The sequence below is a fragment of the Ursus maritimus genome, unplaced genomic scaffold (assembly GCF_017311325.1).
Source record: "Ursus maritimus isolate PB19 unplaced genomic scaffold, ASM1731132v1 scaffold_27, whole genome shotgun sequence".
NCBI lineage: Eukaryota > Metazoa > Chordata > Mammalia > Carnivora > Ursidae > Ursus > Ursus maritimus.
Window position 1 is genome coordinate 7,038,302 of NW_024425230.1, and position 19,497 is coordinate 7,057,798.

Here is a 19,497-nt window from a genome sequence, read left to right on the forward strand (position 1 = left end):
AAAAAAAAAAAAAAAAAAAAAAGAAGTCATGCCCCAGAGCGGACACTCTTCAGGGTAGCCTAAGATAAGGAGGAGAGGCAGCTAGCCTAGCCACAGCCCAAGTGCTCAAAGGAGTAGCTGCCAGGGGGCACCTGGGTGGCTCAGTCGGTTAAGCATCTGCCTTCAGCTCGGGTCATAATCTCTGGGTCCTGGGATCGAGCCCCGCAGCAGACTCCCTGCTCAGCGGGGAGCCTGCTTCTCTCTCTCTCCCTCTGCTGCTCCCCTTACTTATGCTCTCTTGCTCACAAATAAATTTTTTTTTAAAGATCTTATTTATTTATTTGACAGAGAGAGACAGCAAGCGAGAGATGGAACACAGGCAGGGGGAGTGGGAGAGGAAGAAGCAGGCTCCTAGCAGAGGAGCCTGATGTGGGGCCCGATCCCAGAATGCTGGGATCACGCCCTGAGCTGAAGGCAGACGCTTAATGACCGCGCCACCCAGGCGCCCCACAAATAAATAAAATCTTAAAAAAAAAAAAAAAAAAAGGAGTAGCTACCAGGCAATATGCCTTGCCCACGTCCAGACAGAGCAAAGTCAGTTCCTCATTTGACAGGAGGACAAGAACAGAGAGGAAAACATGCCGAGCACCTCTTTTAACCAACTTTCATATTCCTTACATTACAAACACCAAAGGACAACCAGGAACCACTGCACCAATAAGAAAACTCAAACACACAAAATAGGCAGATTTAGAAAAATAAACAGGCTGACCCTAGAGCAAACAGAACTCTAGGAGAAGAAGAAAACTGATTTTACTTAATTCCAACCAGTACCCTGACGTAGAAATGAAAAAGTAACGCAACCAGAAAGGAAGACAAATGCCAAGATAAATCAGCTGAAAAGATGAAAGGGACCATCGCAGTTTTCATTATGATTGCTGGGTAAGTGCAGAGTTCATCTCACCAGGTCTGTTGCAACCTACGCGAGTCTCCAGGGAGACCCGGAACCACAGGGGCAGACAGGTAGCCAAGCCAGAATGAAATGCGCCAACCAGCAATTAACGTCCACCTCTGCTTGGGTCCCAGGCTGACCGGGGCAACCCGCAGCAACTCATCAGACTGTTTATAGAAAATGTTCAGAGTGATGGTTTGCACTTGCCTTCTCTAGATTTTTCTCTTTTGAACATGGCTGTGTAGCCTGGCTTTGGCTACATGACCAGAAAGGGTAGAAAAGATGCACTTTCAGGTAAGACTGTCGCTCTCAAATATCATGACAGTTCACAAAAGCACATCCTGTGTGATGCAGAAAGGACCCCGGGAGCTGCCCCTGGGGTGGCCCAGAGCTCTCTGATATTTGCTTGTGCTTTTCTCTCCTGCTGCACTGAACTCTCCCTGCATTAAAGCCTTCCTCGGATACACCCCGCAGTCTCCAGAATCCTTCCAATTGCCCGGCCCTGTGTCACAGCTGCAATTACTTTTTAAATCTTCCATAGATGATCCAGAAGCTGAAGCTGAAGAAATCTCTCAGATGACAAAGCGAAAGGCAAAGGCGTCTAAAAAACGGGAGGACGAGCTGAGGAGCCCGGAAGATCAACACAGGTCAAACAGCCAGGGAAACGGAGTTCCATAAAAGATGAGCACACACACAAAAAACCCCAAGATGTGGAAATAATCAAAGAACCAGATTTCCAGCATTAAAGAAGGGACACATGGAATGGCTTAGACCCTTTACTAAACCCTGCAGAGTATCAGAACACCCAAGAACAAAGAGCAGCCCCTAGAAGTTCCCAGAAGGGAAAAACTGGCTATATTGCCAACAACAAAAAAAAATGAGCCAGATAGGCATCGGACGTCTCTCCAGGGACACCAGACAGGAAGACAACGGTGTGCCAGCCACCAAAGAAATAACAGAAGGGTTGAAAATATTTAACTTTGAGGAATGGGGAAGGCAGGAGCTGAGGGATGGATTTTTGCATTTCAGTCTGTATCCTTCTGTGCTATTTGCATTGTAATTTCCACAAAATTAGATAGCTAATACTTTTGTCATCACGGTCAGAATCACGATCACCACCGTAAAACAGAGAGAGAGAGGAACGGGTGCTTTCAAGAGAACATGCCCCACCAGGGCTGTTTCTCCACACGGAAACACTGTTTCTCTTTCTCCTAAACTCTGATTCCATTCCCCTCACCTGAGAGGTGCCATCTGCGCGACACTTAATGGCCCCTGGTAGAACTCTTGAAGTTCCCGTGCAGTGCCTTGCTCAAGGGATTCCCAGCTCTTTGTTTTCTTTTGTTTCTATTTTGTTGTTGTTGTTGTTGTTATTGATTATATAGCAACAAAAAAATAAAAAGTATCATAGGCTGTATATTTTTTCAAAAAGAAAGTCCATCTTGGAAGAAGCTATTTACCAACCACCAGTTAGGACAGACCTAAGCCTCCATTAATCCACTTCTTCGGGGTTATTTCCTTTCAAGAAAAAAGAGCCGGCACTGAGCCTCACCCCTGTCTCGTGGCACATGGTGGGCATGGAGAGAGGACATGGGGGACACCAATGCTGAATTTGATAAAATTGGCAGGTGAAAAGCAGATGCTGTGTTCCTTTGTCTTTGTCTGAGACTGAGTCAAAAATCAGTGTCTAAAAAGGTAGTGAGTGTCCCTTTGTGAATAGCTGAAAAGAACTCTGTGGGATATAACTGAAAAAAAAAAAGTATGTTTTTTTCTGAAATCAGGTGATTCTGATGAGTATATGCTCTTTTGGCTAAGTACCTTATTAACATGTTAAGTAGGTGTCATTACCATAGTCCTTCCAAATTTTGCTGAGGGTTCCAAATCTCCATTTTAAAATCACCACCCAAGTTCACTGTCAAAGCCATTATCTAAAATTTCTCATCATGGATGAGAAGCCAACACTTCACTTATAATTAGATAACCTCAGTATTTTTCAAATAAAACTTTACTTTTTCATGAACTTCAAATTTTCTATATTTTTTCTATAAAAGAATGTGCTTAAATTTCAAGGTGGTAGATAATTGAGTCATAGGCTCTATAACGGCTGATACAAAAGAAGTCATTTGTTTACATTTGCCATGGCCTGAATATATGACTGAACACTCCCCCCTCCAAAATGCCAGTATCGTCAATTCCCGTAGCCTCCTTAAATAACTGTCCACTTCACTATAACTGTACCTGTTAAGGAAAATACAATGTTTTTGTCAACAGTTAAATGTAGAGGAAATAAAAGCAGGCCATGATTATAAATTGAAACTGTAATTCCAAAACATGATATCAATGTGAGGTCAGTTAAAGTGCCTAAATGCAGAAACAGAATTCGGGTATGGGCCTGGAAATCAGCTTTCACTAGAAATCACACCTGGTGTCTCAAAGAAAGGGCCCAGGTGGGTACATGGGCAGGCACTCCTATGGAGCCTGCAGAAAAGCTAACAGGGGCCATTACACATACTGCCCCAGTGAGAAAGGCAAAGTGGTTTCTCCAAGGACCTGGGGGGTTCCTTCCTTCACCAGGCAACATTCAGCAGCAGGTGCCTGCGAAGAATCAAGGAGGGTGGGGTGCTGGGGGCCAAGAGGAAGCCCTGCCCTAGCTTTCACTGTGTCTATCAATATCTCTCCTTCTGTTGCTGTCACCCTGACACCAGCTCTGTGAGGATCCAGCACCTCACACATGGTTTGAATTCATCAACAAATACAGCAACAATATCAAGGCGTCTAAGAAACCATCATGGGCTTTATGACATTTTCTTTACTCTTCAATAAAACCATAGGATACAGTACATTTTGACCTTTTCAAGATTCAAATTCAAAATTTCCCAATAAAAGACTGAGCTATGGAGCAAAAAAATATTCTCCCCCATGCATTTAAAGTATATATACTATATAATGTTCAAAATCTATTTCCTTTTGAACTAGCCTGTCAAATTGAACCAGGGACAGAGAAAGATTCCAGAGATTTCTTCCTGAGGGGCTGCTGGGCAGGGGATAGGAGCTGATGGAACTGAGGGGTGGGAAGGGGTGAAGGAACCTTTCGGTTTGAATGAAAAGGACAGTAATCATATCAATCATTTAATTTGGTATGCTATTAGAAAATTCAGATTGGGGGTGCCTGGGTAGCATAGTCGGTTAAGCACCTGACTCTTGGTTTCGGGTCAGGTCGTGGGATCAGGTCGTGATCTCAGGGTGGTGGGATCGAGCCCTCTATCGGGCTCTGTGCTCAGCGCAGAGTCTGCTTGAGTTTCTCTCTCCCTTTCCCTCTGCCCCTCCCCCTACCACTCTTTCTCTCTCTAAATAAATAAATTTTTTTTTAAAAAATTCAGACTGATGGGGCACCTGGCTGGCTCAGTCATAGAGCATGCAACTCTTGATCTTAGGATTGTAAGTCAAGCCCCACATTGGATGTAGATAATACTTTTAAAAAAATAACTGAATCTTTAAAATAAAAAAAGGGAGAAAATTCAGATTGAAATAGATTGTCCAAGATGAAAATATAACCACCAGAAGAAGGGAGAAGCAGAGGAGAGGAGGGTTGGAGAATGGAATAAAAATCAACTTGAGGACAGATATATATACAGCCACGTACACAGCATTATTCACAGAACCCAAGAGGTGGAAACAACCGAACTGTCCACTGAAGGGCAAATGGATAAGCAGAATGCGGTACATATATACAACAGAATATTATTCAGCCTTAAAAAGAAAGGAAATTCTGTCACAGGCCATGACATACATGAACCTTGCGGACATTATGCTGAGCAGAATAAGTCGGTCAGAAAAAAGACAAATATTACATGATTCCACTTACATGAAGCAAAATGTTTCATGTTGAGTGCAGCCAAGGTAAAGGGTAAGGAGGGGCAGCTATGATAGCCAGAGGCTTAGCTAATGTCCAAACTGGAAGGAAATTCAGGATCTCTGGTCCACAAGAGGTAGGGAAAGCCGGAACTGAAATCAAAGCATAAAGCTACCACCCTCAAGGAATGAACATTCAATAAATTTCTGGCACGCGCATGATGTAGGAACACTCAAGCAAATAAATTAACAGAAAATTTGGTCCCAGATGGTGATATCTGGCAGCTAACAAAAGTTTTGCAAAAAAAAAAAAAAAAAAAAAAAAAGTTTTGCAAAGCCTCTCCAAAGGAATGAACGCTTATCTGACTACACGAGGATTCTACAGCAGAAGGGCACTAAAGATGAGCTCAACCCCTCTCCCCCTAAAAAACACTATCACAAAATATACAAGGAAATCAGATCACCCACCCATGAGCAAACAACACATAGGAGTAGTCCACAGAACTTCTAGTAAGGGAAACACCAAATGCCAAGGTATATAAAACCATGTTTGTTTAAACTTACTAAAGAAATAAAAGAGAGAATCAAGACCTTAAGAAAAGGACAAAGTACTATGACAGAAGAAGAAAAGGCAGATTTAGAAAAGACCAAAATAGAACCTTTAGAAATAAAAAATATAGTCATTGAGATAAAAAACTCAAAGGACAGGTTCAATAGCTGATAAGAAACAGCTAAAAACGGGGGTGCCTGGATGGTGCGGTCGTTAATCGTCCGCCTTCGGCTCAGGGCGTGATCCCAGCATTCTGGGATCGAGCCCCGCATCGGGCTCCTCCACTGGGAGCCTGCTTCTTCCTCTCCCACTCCCCCTGCTTGTGTTCCCTCTCTCGCTGGCTGTCTCTATCTCTGTCAAATAAATAAATAAAATCTAGAAAGAAAGAAAGAAAGAAAGAAAGAAAGAAAGAAAGAAAGAAAGAAAGAAAGAAAGAAAGAAAGAAAGAAAGAAAGAAAGCTAAAAACGGAGCCTGTGAACTGGAAGAAACATAAGGACGTCTTCAGACTGTGGCACATAAAGATAGAGTTAGACAGTCTGAACAAGAGGAACAGGGACAGGCAGGATAGAAGGAAGTCCAAGGTACATACAGAAAGAAGTAGAAGATACATACGGAAAGACACGTTCAATCTTCTTACTCAAATAGCTTAACTCCAGAACAGGATTCATGCCATAAATCTACATTTGTTGGAAATGCAGACCATCACGTGAAAAAGATAACCTTTAAAGCAACCCAGGAAAAAACAGATTTCTTATAAGCAGACTCATAGCAAAAGTTCTACAAAACGAGAGGCAAGAAGACGTCCTCAAAATACTGAGGAAAAATAACCATCGACTTAGAATTCTACACCCAGATCAACAATCTTTCAAAAGATAAGGTGAAACAGAGAATTTTTTCAAACAAATAGTAATTTGCAAACCTTCACTGAAAGAATTACTAACGACGTGTTTGACTAAAGAAGAAATTTAAACCCCAAGGAAGTAACAGGATATAAGAAGCAATGATAAGCAAAGAAACTGATAAATATGTGACTCAATCAAGAAAAGGTGTTGAGTACAAAAATCATAAGGACAATGAAAGTCTCTAAGGTTGTTGTAAATTTTTTTTAAAAGGCAGGCATGATGATACTAATATCAATTAAAGTGAAATCGAATACCAATAGCTCAGAATAGAACAAAAATGTATACCATGTTAGGACAAAAGATATCACCAATAAATAAGGTGTAGTCATAAACACACACAAAACAACATCAAGGTAAAAACCATAAAGCAAAGTCATAGCAATACAGGAATGTAAAACACAAAACAGACGGGATGACTTTAACATAACTGTCAAATAATGTAACATATCACACAGACCAAAAAAAAAAAGATTTAACTTTGAAAAAATTAACAATGTACTGATGATTTTTTTTTAAGATTTTATTTATTTATTTGAGACATACAGAGCAAGAGAGCGCATGAGTGGGGAGGAGAGGGAGAAGTACGCTCCTTGCTCAGCAGGACCCTGGCTGAGATCATGACGTGAACCAAAGGCAGACACTTAACCGACTGAGCCACCCAAGTGCCCCGAGTACTGATGATTTTAAAAACCGCTGTATTACAAAAAAAACTTTGCAAGCCACATAGACTATCCTTAGGTAAAACAAGATAATCAGTAACAATGACACCCAACCTCCACCTCTCAAAAAAGACTATCTGCTAATTAAGAAAATTATTTTATAGAAGCCCAGGATCAAAGAAAAATCAAAATTAAAATTATAAACATCTAAAAATGAATGTAAGTGGGAGAACTCTGTATTGAAATCGATGTGATACAAATATACCTATGGCTCAATAAAATTTTAACTGTAATTGCTTTTATTATTTAAAAAATGAATATCAAATATGCAACTGACATATCAGTTACGTATCACAAACCTACAAAACTAAGAAAATCAAACAAAATAGAGGAACGTATAAGAATAAAAAGTGGAAATTAATGAATTAGAAATGATTATAATAGACAGCCAGCGACAATTTTCAAGTAGAAAAAAATAAATAAAACCAAAAGCCAACATTTGCTGAAGAAGACAACTTGAAGAGACTACTAATATGTAAGACAATTAACGGTTAAGAATCTATCACTTTAAAAAAAAGAATCTATAACTTAAAGTAGGCAGTTTATAGACTTTACAGATGAGCTAACTTATAAAGAACAGATCCTTCCCGAGCTAATCCACAGAAAAATATGGCAAGCAATTTATATTACAAAGCCAGCACAACTTAACTAAATATGGTGTACATGCATGAACAAACTCCAGACCAACTTTATATATGATTATAGAAGCAAACATCTTAATATATTAGCACGTGGATTCCAACACTATATTAAGAGAATAAGTGATAAGGTTTGTTCCAGAAATCCAAGGATAATTCAATGTTAGGAAATCTATCAACATACTTCAGTATATCAATTACTGAAGGAGAAAAACCAAGGGATTGTATAAATATATGACTGAAAACATCTGAAAAATTCAGCAGTCATCCTTTAAAAGAATTCTAAACAGAAGTTAATTCCCTAAGTATGACTTTTAAATTCCTAACTTGAACACTAGACTGGAGAGGAGGCAGGAAGAAATATTTATACGGAACATTGTGGGGACAATTGACAAAATTTGAATATGGACCATAGGTAACAGTGTTGTGCAAGGTTAATTTCCTGACTTTTATTATTGCCCCATGTTTATGATATGTCCTTACAAGGAAATATACACTGAAGTATTCAGGGGCAAAGGCGCATGAGGTCTGCAATGTACTTGTAAGTGATTCAGAAATAATATGTAGATGGATGCATTCCTGATGGATCAGTTGGTCAATCAGAAGTTTGGGGGTCTGGAAATGATAAAGCTAACGAGGCAAAAAAATGTTAATAATTGGTGAATTATTAATATACCCTAGGTTACGGGTATGGGATTCTTTGGACTTTTCTTGTAACTTCTCCACATGCTTGGTATTGTAGCAAAATTTAAGCAATCAAAATTACCCATCTGCTAAAAAATAAAAGCAAACATCGGCTTAAAGTAATGAAATTAAAGCCATTCCCATTAAAATCAAAAACAAGACATGAATGTTTCCTTTCACACTCTCCTTTGACATTACTAAGGTTTCAATCAATGCAATAAGTGAAAGAAATAAACAGTAGAAAACAAATATTAAAATGTGAAGAATACTGAACACGAAGAAACAAAATTATTTATAGGTGATATGAATATAGATATGGAAAACCCCAAGTACTCAAAAATAGAGTAAGAAATTTTCTAAACAAAAGAAATAAACACTTTCTCTGTAGAGGAACAGCAAGAACTGTTAAAATGTTAATTGGGAGAAGCAAAATATGAAGACAGCATTATACTGTATCATGAGCAAGCAGCAATATATGAATTCCACCTTGTCTGTCCACCTGCTTTCCCTTTATTGGAAGTCTCCTGGTATATCTTTTCTTTTATTTTTAGCCTTTCCAGCTTTTTTTATTTTTAGGTCTATCTCTGGATCTCGCCTTTGTTAGTCAACCTGAAAAAGTTTTTTAACTAGGTTAATTAAGCCCATTTACATATATTAATCCAGCCTTGGCATCAGCTTTGGCAGATTTTTTAACCTTACATTTAAAACACCTACACGCAGACATGAAGTCTTTTGGTATGTGGGCTGCAGTCTCCACTTGCTTGTTCTCTCTCTCTGCATTTCTTTAGGTATGCAAGAAGGATCTGGGTTCTAATTACTACTTTTCTATTAGTAGCTTGTATCACTCCCTTGGTAACCTCCTCTTTTGCATATTATCACCTCACGACTATGAGCCATAATGCAAGTAGCTAGCAAATGCTTCTTCCTCCTTCCCTTGCTCTTCTCAAACCATCAATTTGAGTCCCTAATATTCATTTGGTGTTAATTTTTGTAGTCTTAAATAAATCTAAATAAACTGAACCTTCTCCTCCTTGCTTTGTCAGCTTCAAGAGACAGTTTTTACGTCTAGTTAATTTAACCAACATGACAAGGAGCTTATTCTGCTTTCCCCCTTATTCTCCCCTCATTTCCTGCCATTTATTTTTTAGCTGTATTTTTCTTTATAATCAGAGCACATAACACTTACATATTAATTTGCCCCCCCCCACTGTCATGTTTTAGTTTTATAGTTAAAAACAGTCGATGCTCACCCCTAGAATTTATGAAAATCGTCGCCAATCATTTTAGTTTTCTGAAGCTCATTCTCTAGTAAACTCCTCATAGGTACAATATTCCCGGAGTTCTTGCAAATTCAAAACTATGGTCTGTGGACTTTGTATTGAAAAGACAATTATCTGAATGTAGAATGTGTGACTCATATAGTGAGCGTATGAAAAGCGTTGAGGTTCCAGTTCCAGGTACAGTAAGCAAGCATACATTACCCTGTGTCTCCACCGATGGCGGCTACGAGATCTAATAGAAGGCATAGAATAAACCGCTTGAAAACTCTGAAAAGCTAAATAGACTGAGGATGAACAATATAATTCAAAGTACCACCAAATTGGCAGCAGCTTATCATTTTTCCCTCCACAGTGTCCCCTAGCCAAAACTCAACACAGCCTGAAACCCAAAATTGAGCATTCATGCAGACAGAAAGAGCCCAGAAGCCCTCTAGTTCTGGCTCAAGGCTTTGGAAATAGACTTCCCAGTGCCAAAAGACAGCAAGACAATCCCCATTGTTTTCTCGTTTGGATTTCCTTCTCTTCTTTCTCTCACATCCCAGCCCCCCAGCAATACCAGAGCAGCGACAGCAGCAGGGAAGGCATAGAAGAATCTTCCTCTCTGATGGCAGGAGCTTAGTCCCAAGAAGGGAGCGCAAAGCCTTGTTGCTGATTCTCTATGTCCTCCTCCTGCATGGCCCCTACCCAAATGTAGACACGGGAAGGATGCAGCAAAGCAAGGTAAAGCTCTCGCCCTCTTGGAGGACTAGATAAGGGAAGCCCCATGGAAACAGACAACATCCAGGTCACAGAGAGGGAGGAGCCAGGGACAGAGATCCCTAACATGCATTCATGAACTCATGGCTCATCCCCACGGTGTGCAGGTGTATGTAATACCCTAAATAGAAAACACAAACTTTGGGAACAGTTCTACAGGATAGATCACCGTCCAAGAGCCAGACTGGCCACTTGGGTGGCCCACATGCAGGACAGGTGTGAACAGGACTGCAGAGACTTCGAAAACTACACTCACATCAGAACCACCACGCACAGTAGGCTGGTCAGAAGTTGTGATCTACACTCAAGAGGACGGCTAACCTACTAAAACAAAAACATCAGCATTCTCCTCGGGATCAAACAATACCCAGAGACTCACAACATGTTATTCAGTATGTCTAGGACACAATCCCAAATTACTCAGCGTGCCAAGATTCAGGAAAATGTCAACTTCCATGGGAAAACGAAGATAGATTTTGGACTTCTCAAACAAAAAGACTTTAAAGCAACAATAATAAAAATTCTCCAGGAAGGAAAGGGTCACTGTTTTGGAAATGAATAAAAAATTATAACCAAAAAGTAAGGGGAAAAAATAGGAGATATGAAGAGGAACCAAATGGGATTTTTTTTAAGTGAGAAGATAATAAATATAATACAAACTCTTTGGACAAGTTTAATGGCAGAATGGAGATGACAGGAGAAAATATCTATCACCTTCTCTGGAAACAACAATTTAAATCACCGTGGATTTCCATCAGAAAACATGGAGGATGGCTGGAATTGGACTATTTTTCAAGGCTGAAAGAATTGCCAATCCAGAATTCTATATCTAGTGAAAATGCCCTTCAGGAACAGATGTGAAATAAAGACGTCCTAACTAGACACAGACTTTTTAAAGTACATATGGAAGAACGGCCAAGGTGCTTTTGAAAAAGCAAAGAGCGTGGAGGGGCATAACTTAACAGATAGTGAAACTCACCATGAAGTTACTATCATCAAAATAATGTGGTATTGGCTCTGTGATAGACAAGAGAGTAAAACTGAAGAGGGCCCCAAAACCGAACCACCCAGGAAATTTGTCTGAAAGCAAATCAAGTTAGGCCCTTTTTCCATACCAAATGCAAAATCAATTCTGGATAAAATAAAATTTGAATGGAAAAAATAAAATGAAAACATTAGAAGGAAGTTTAAAAGAATATCTGTATGACCTCTTTAATGATGACCCTCTTTTTTTAATTTTTTTAATAATATTTTTTTATTATATTGTTAGTCACCATACAGTACTTTTTGATGTAAAGTTCCATGATTCATTACTTGCGTATAACACCCAGGGCACCATGCAATACGTGCCCTCCTTACTACCCATCACCGGCCCATCCCATTCCCCCACCCCTCTCCCCTCTGAAGCCCTCAGTTTGTTTCCCAGAGTCCATAGTCTTTCATGGCTCATTCCCCCTTCTGTTTACCCCTCCCCCCTTTCTTCTTCCCTTTCTTCTCCTACCGATTTTCCTACTTCTTATGTTCCATAAATGAGTGAAACCATATGATAATTGTCTTTCTCTGCTTGACTTACTTCGCTTAGCATTATCTCCTCCAGTCCCAACCATGTTGCAGCAAATGTTGAGAAATAGTTCTTTTTGATGGCTGAATAATATTCCATTGTAGGACTGCGAAAGAGGGAACACAGCAGGGGGAGTGGGAGAGGGAGAAGCAGGCTTCCCACTGAGCAGGGAGCCCGATGCTGGGCTCAATCCCAGAATGCTGGGATCATGATCTGAGCTGAAGGCAGATGCTTAATGACTGAGCCACCCAGGCGCCCCATAATGATGACCCTCTTAAACTCAGAGAAAAGGACCCAGAACCTGTAAGAGAGAAAAAGAACAGATTTGACTGCATAAAAAGTCCTTAAATCTTCTATATGGCAAAGGACGCCAAAATTTAAGCCAAATGAGAAGTGAGGATATTGCAAGAAAATACTTGCAACATATAATAAAGTAACCATGGAAATGCAGATCAAAGGAGAACAAGGAACTATCTTTTTTTTCTCCCATCCAGTGAATAAAAATGTGAAGAACTGCTAACAGTGCTGGTAAGAAGGTGGCAGAAGGGCACGCTGATGAAATGCTTCTGTGGGTAGGAATGACTACAGTCTTCTGAGGAAATCAATCTAGCAATACCCAACAAAATTCTAAATTTGAATACCCTTTGACCAGCAATTTCACCTTGAGGAATTTATGCTAAAAAAAAAAAAAAAAAAACAGGTACTGGCACCTAAGTTTAGATAAGCAACAATGTTTGTAGAGACAAAGAACTGATACAACCAGAATATTCCCTACAGGAGAATAACTGAATAAATTATAGTAATTCATACTATGGACTCTAATGCAGGCATTACAAATAATGGGGATAATAATAATAATAATGGGTATGGCTGGGAATATTTATTATATACTAAACTTAAAAAGTCAGAGTATGGTATGTGGTATAATCTTTTTGCAAACTAAAAAAAAGAAACATATTTCACACATACACATAAATTCTAATGCTTTTGTGATCATGCAGGAAAGCATGGAAAGATCCCATTACCCAACACTGGTAACACAGGCTACCTGTGGGTCCAGAATTGGGATAGAAGGAGGCATTGTTATCATGTTTTCTTTGTTACACTTCTATGTTTCAGTTATTGCAACAAGTATATATTGCTATTGAAGTATGAAAAAAATCCAACAGTGTTGCTTTTACAGAAAAGAAAAATACACATGCACACATACATAGGCCGTCACAGCCAGCTCCCAATAGCTACGTCTTTATCCATGTACGTCACTGGTCATGTGGATAATTCACAATGTGAATTTGTCTCTGATGTCCTGGGCCTTACAAAATTTTCAAAGAAACATAACGAAGCGGCTCTGCTAAAGGACAACTATTCAAGACCTAGCTCCGTGAGGCTCTTAAACTGTTCATACAGATCATCCTCTCTCAAAACAGGCCAGGCATTCATCCGCGAGGGAGACGATCCACCTCCCGACTCCTAGCTGGGTAGCAAGGACCTGGGGCAGCAACACCGTCTGAAGGTGGTCCGCAGATGGCTGAAATAGCAAATGCTCCCTCTACCAGACCTGCTGCCCCCCACCCCTGCTCCCGCCCCCTATTCCCCTCACCCCTCCGCCCCCCCATCTCCAACTTAGCCAAGGTGCTCCTTGAACCTTACATATCCTTCCCGAATGCAATGCCTCTCCACATTTTTCTTGAATGTTCACCTCTGCAGGCATGTTTTGTGTTTCTCCTAAGAAACTGGGGTATGACCTCCTTGAGGAGCTTTGCCTTTGACTCTTTACCACAGTGCTTTATTCTATCCTCTCTGCCTCTGCCTAAGGGGGCAGGTTAAGTCTAAGGGCTAGAAGTATGGCCTCTAAGGTCAGAGCGACCGAGTTCAAAGTTGACAGTGGCCACTTAGCTGGGTAACCTTGAGCAGGTGTGACAGTTAATTTTATGTGTCCACTTCACTGGGCTAGAGGATGCCCAGATAGCTGGTAAAACATAGTTTCTGGGTGTGGCTGGGAGGATGTCTCTGGAGGAAATTAGCATTTGAATCAGTAAACTGAGTAAAGAAGATTGGCCTCACCCAGGAGGGCAGGCATCATCCAATCCTTTGAGGGCCTGAACAGAACAAAAAGGCAGAGGAAAGGTGAATTTGAACCCAGGGACTGAGCTGGGATATCCATTCTCTCCTGCCTTCAGATACCAGCACTCCTGGCTCTCAGACTTCAGACTCCCACCAGGAATTACACCGTTGGCGCCCTGGTGCTTGGCCCTTTGCATTCAGACTGAATTACACCACCAGCTTCCCTGGTTTCTCCGGCTTAGAGATGGCAAGATCATGGGATTTCTTGGCTTCGATGTCAGCCAGTTCCTCAAGAGGATGAATGAGAAAGCTATCGGTTCTTTCTCTGGAGAACCCTGACTAATATAGCAAGTTACTTACTCACCCTCCATCTCAGTGTCCCCAGAAGAAGCTGCCAAGACTTCTTAGGGCTTAGGCCCAGCCCTGAGACTGCCTCCACTTTCAGGATTCTACTGGCCAAGGCAAGTCAGAAGCCTAGTCCAGGGGCACCTGGGTGGCTCAGCCATTAAGCGTCTGCCTTCAGCTCAGGTCATGATCCCAGGGTCCTGGGAGCGAGCCCCGCATAGGGCTCCCTGCGGGGGGGGGGGAGCCTGCTTCTCCCTCTCACACTCCCCTTGCTTGTGTTCCCTCTCTCGCTGTCTCTCTCTGTCAAATAAGTAAATAAATAAATAAATAAATCTTAAAAAAAAAAAAAAAGAAGAAGCCTAGTCCAAATTCAAGTGGAGGGATCTGCACAAGAGTGTGAGTACCAAGGACCACAGATGAAACGTGCTATCACACCATATAAAACACTCAGCTCAATGTCTGGCACATAGTATGTGCTCAAAATATGTGAGCTCTTTTGTATGTATTATTTTGTCTTAAATAGAGGCAAGTTATTTTTACAGTGATTCTTCACCATGTACAAACCACAGAGAAGGCCTAGAAATCTAGAGCTTGCTACAGAGCCCTCACATTTCATTACAGAAGATGCAGAGGACCCCCGTGTGGCCCTCACCCCACAGGGCAGATTTCAGAATAAAGCCAGACACCCTAGTCACCATTCTTAAGTGAAAAATATCCTTGCAGGGCAGTCTCCAGGTCTCGGAGGATGGAGAGAGAGAGAGAGAGAGGCCAACATTACCACTCACAGCCAAGCTAACATGCAAACCTGTCCCAACACAACCAACCACTATTTCTGCAAAGGGCAGAGACAAGATGTGAAAAATAGTGTATATACTGTAGTAAACGAATCTTAAAGGTGCTTGTGGCAGATTAATTTTGAAGAAAGAAAACAAGGCAATGAGAAAGTGGATGTGAGGGGGCAGAGTAGGAGATAGCGGATAGACATTAGCTTAAAATCTCAAAAATGTAAGCAGAGTTTGTTGTGTTCAGTGTCATCCCCAGAGCCTAGAGGAATGGCTGCACATAGCAGATATTTGCAGAATTACTCTGAATCCGGGGAAGTTAAAACTAATAGGTTATACTTGTTGAAAGGAATAACACTGGAAATTCAAGGTGAATTACTGTTTTACAATTTACCCCTTCAAACGAAAATGGAGTGAATGTACACTTTTCACACAGTTTTTCTATCGTGTCCAGGTAATGTTTTCCCTTTTAGGTTTATTGTTAAAAGGCAGCTGTTTTTCAATGCCCTTTGGGAGTACCAAAAATCATAGCTAAAGCTAAATGGGAGAAAGGGAGGCTCGGGGAGGAGCCAGGAAGTGAAGCTAATTTACCAGTCTGCCACCTGTAGGCTGGCTCCAGCAGACGTAAACATCAGTGCCCACAAAACAGACGATATGAAAATAATGCATATTAAATAATGCTAAAAACTGAGCAACAGATGTGTGAAAACTATATATAGCGGCCCATTTGAATCATGGCTCCCCCGTTTCTGCCTTCGACGTCCTCTTTCTGATCCAAACACTCTGAGCTGTGGCCACACATACTGTTGTTTCTAATCAGCTCTCCAAGACTCCACCGTGGTCTGAAATAAGCTTTGAAAATTAATACCCCCATTAGAATGAAGGACCGCACCTGTATCGATCCGGGTGTCACAGAGTCAGTTTTACTCAGATCTCATATCAAAAGCCACGCAATGGGCTTGGAGAACAGAGGCCATTACAAAAGAACAACAACATGAAAAAGCAAAGCAGAACTGCTAAATTTCAACATTCAAGAACAAACAGTAAACATTCATTACAAAGGCTTAGTTTGGATTTCTGGAGAAGGAATTAAAACATACTGAGTTTACAGTTTAAGGCTCTATGTGCTTCAGCACCATAAACCAAATGTAGTTACAGATGTCAAGACTTCTCAGAACAAGAGCTTCTCTTCATAAATGTCTGCTCTCCATGTATTTTTTCCGTTTCCATATGTCCACTCTTTATCAATATAAGGAAAACACAACTTTCATCACAAGGCTATAAAAATCCCCCTAAAAATTAACTCTCGTGGACAGTCGCTTCCTTATAATAGGTGTCTCCTGATGGCTTTCTCCAATGGAGGCTTTTTAGTCCCTGGCTTCTCTAGTTTGGGGGTCAACAGCGTGAAAATCGGTCACCGTCGAGGTGTGGAGCTCAGAAAACACGCCCCCGGACGCCGGTTTCGGGTCGCCTGCCCAGTCCCGCCGCCCACACAGCGTTCCGGACGCACGCGGGAAACGCCAAGTCCCCGATGCCAAGTCTGTAAGCGGCCACAGGGGGGCCGGCCGGACTCCGCGCCCGGACTGACCCGCAGCAGGGGCGAACGCGTCCCGTGCCCCCAGCCCGTAGTTCCCGCCGCCGCGCAGGCGAGACGCGCGCCGAGTTGCAGCCCCGCACGGGGATCGCACCCCACCTCCCCGCCTCGGTCTGGCCTCCTGGCTGCACTGAGTCGGGCCAGGGAGAGTCGAGGGTCCCCAGCGCGCAGAGTCCCCCAGAGCCCAGGGCAGACCCCGCGGCCGGACGCGCGCCCGCCGCCCACCCCTCACCCGGCGGTCCCCCGGGCCGCTGCAGGCTGGGCGGAGGGCGGGCGCCTAGCTTCGGTTTCTTCCAAGAAAAGTAACTCGGGATCAGCGCTATAGGAAAGGGAAAGCGATGCTCCGAGAGCGGTGAGTAAGGTCCCCGGAGTTATTCAGACCAGAGTTTTCTGAACTGCACCCCGCGCTGCAGCAGCTTGGCCCCGGACGTTCGCGCCCCGAACTTGGAGCCCGCGGTGCCGACCCGGGCGGGCTGCAGCCCTGGGGCCCGAAGCACCTTCCCGCCCCGGCAGCAGACACTCACCGAGAAGCCGGCCCAGAAGGGGCAGGAGTGGCGGACGCGGGCCGAGGTGGTGAGCGCCAGCGCGGCGAAGCTGACGGCCACGATGAGGCATCCGAGCGCCATCTGCGTGGCCCCGAGCGCCAGCACGATGCGGGAGCGGCCCGGGCACTCACGCAGGCGGGACAGGCTGCGGGGCAGCGCGGCCGGGCGCGGCGCGCGGGGACCGCCGGCCCGAGGCATCGCTCCGGGCGCCCGCACGCCTCGCCCCGCTCCAGCCCGGCCCCGGCGCGCGCCGCGCGCCTGCGCGCCTCTCCTCACAGAGCGTCCGAGGCAAGTTGCGCCGGGCGAGGGGACGGCACTTCCCGCGCGGCCGCGGGGCTGCGGCACCGCGCGCGGGAGCGGTTGCCGGGGCCGGGCGGGAAGCCGGACACCGCTGCCCTGCCGTGCCCGCGCCCATGCCGCCAGCCGCTCCGGAGCCGCCCGCCCGCCGGCCACAACGCGCAGCGTCCCTGCCGCCGCTCTCGCCCGCTCGCGCGTTCCCGCCCGAGCGCGGGCGCGAGCTGCCGCGTGCCGGGGGCGAGCCGCCGCCGTCCCCGGGCGCGAGCCCCGCCGCCGCGCGCCGGGCCGGGGCCGGGGCAGGAGAGCGAGCCCGGAGCGGGTGGGCGCAGGTGCGGTCCCCGCGGCCCGGCCTCGGCGCTCTCGCCTTCTGCGCGGGACCGGAGTAGCTACTGCAGGCGCTTCAAGGTCGAGGGCAGCAGCCTCCGCGGCCGAACCCTCAGTCGGTGGGAGCCCAGGGCCCGCCGGCGGGCCGAGCCGCAGGGACCGAGCTGCCGGCCGAGCCTGGGGCCAGCCCGGGATGGGCGCCTTCCGCGGCGTAGGTGGGGATTGGGGACACTCCGCGGCCAGGCGGGGAGCGGAGAGGAGGTGAAATCCAAGTATGCTGCCCCAGGTGTGACGCGCAGCAGTCTCTACCGAATGCGGAATTCCAAGATCCAAGATGCCGCTTTTCTGCAGTTCCGCAATTTCCCAAGCCATCCGCTGAGAACTGGGCCCGGGAGGACTCGGCATTTAAAACATTCCCGGTTCACAAACAGATGTCTCTTACCCACCTTTAGTTTGCAGGGTTATTGATCAAGTGAAAAGTTTGGGTTTAAAACAAATTGCACCAAACGAATTCAAATGAACGATGTCATTAAGGACCTATTAAATCATCCCTACTCCCTTTAGCCAGTATAAGGTTTTAAATTGATTATCGGCTTCTTTGAGGTACCAAGAAAACTTGGAAGTTTTGATGTCACAATTCTCTTTGTGGCCCTGTTGATGTGACAACTTTAAAACCACTGGTGTTGAAAAACACTGTGCTATTAAGAGACCCACGAGTTTTGGGAAATCTGAAGGGATCCGGCATAAAAAGGCAACGTCCCTGGGAATAAAGGGCAATGGTAGGTCATTCCCCCAGGCCATTTTTCCACTGTCTCACGGTGGAACTGAAGGAGTTCCCTGCTAGATCCGAAACACTGGAGAGCAGCGCCCCAGAACATCTCAGTTGCTGGTGCTTGACATTTCACCGTCAGAGATATTGATTCCTTTGGGGCTTGACGAGCCTCTATTAAAATGCAAATTCCTCTTGAAAGGGCAATAGCTCAAGCCTTTATCAGCCAACACCTTAGCGAGGATGGGATTTATTTTCCAATTTAAAGGGATGGCCAAGGGATGAACTGGGGGTGGGGAATCCCACAGATAAAGTAGCTGACCTCAAAATGTTGGCCTCTGGCCAAATGCTGCCTTTTCCTCCAGTTTTTATCTATGGCACGGCTGAGCCTCAGGCTGGCATCCTTTCGAGTTACCAGAGTACAAATTCAAATTTCCTGGAGACATTCTCTATCTAGAAATTCTCAGGCAGCACTTTTTAAGGGCTTGGAACAATACCAATGCAAGATCCTGGATTGCCAGGAGGTTAGGTTCTCAATGGAGTCACCTTCCTCCTTTCATTTATTTATTCCCACAATAGTTTACAAAGGACTCTCTAAGCACCAGGCACTCTTAGGCTCTTCGATTAAGTACATAAGTGAACAAAACAGACAAAACCCAGGTCTTCTCCGTAGAAGGAGAGAAATAGTACAATAAGCAGAATAAGTAAATTACATAGAGTTTATTGACATTATGTAGTATTCAAAAAATATGTTAAGCACCCACTATGTGCGAGACACTGATGATGTAAGGATTAGCAAAAGCTAACAAGCTAGAGAATGTTCAGTCTAGTGGTTAGATTGACAATACACAGATAATTGTTCCAAGGCCAATTGTGGCCAGGTGCAGTGTGATGGAGAATTCTACA

The 19,497-nt window shown here is 44.0% G+C and overlaps 1 protein-coding gene across 2 annotated transcripts in view; it reads right to left on the reverse strand.

Moving 5' to 3' along the window:
- FAM189A1 (family with sequence similarity 189 member A1) overlaps positions 1 to 17,399 on the reverse strand; it is a 454,124-nt gene extending 436,725 nt beyond the window's left edge. For both annotated transcript variants that reach the window (XM_040642676.1, XM_040642675.1), the window contains exon 1: positions 17,181 to 17,399. In XM_040642676.1, coding sequence (XP_040498610.1) covers positions 17,181 to 17,399 — 219 coding nt within the window. The remainder of the gene's footprint in view (positions 1 to 17,180) is intronic.
- Between the last annotated feature and the right edge of the window lie 2,098 nt (positions 17,400 to 19,497).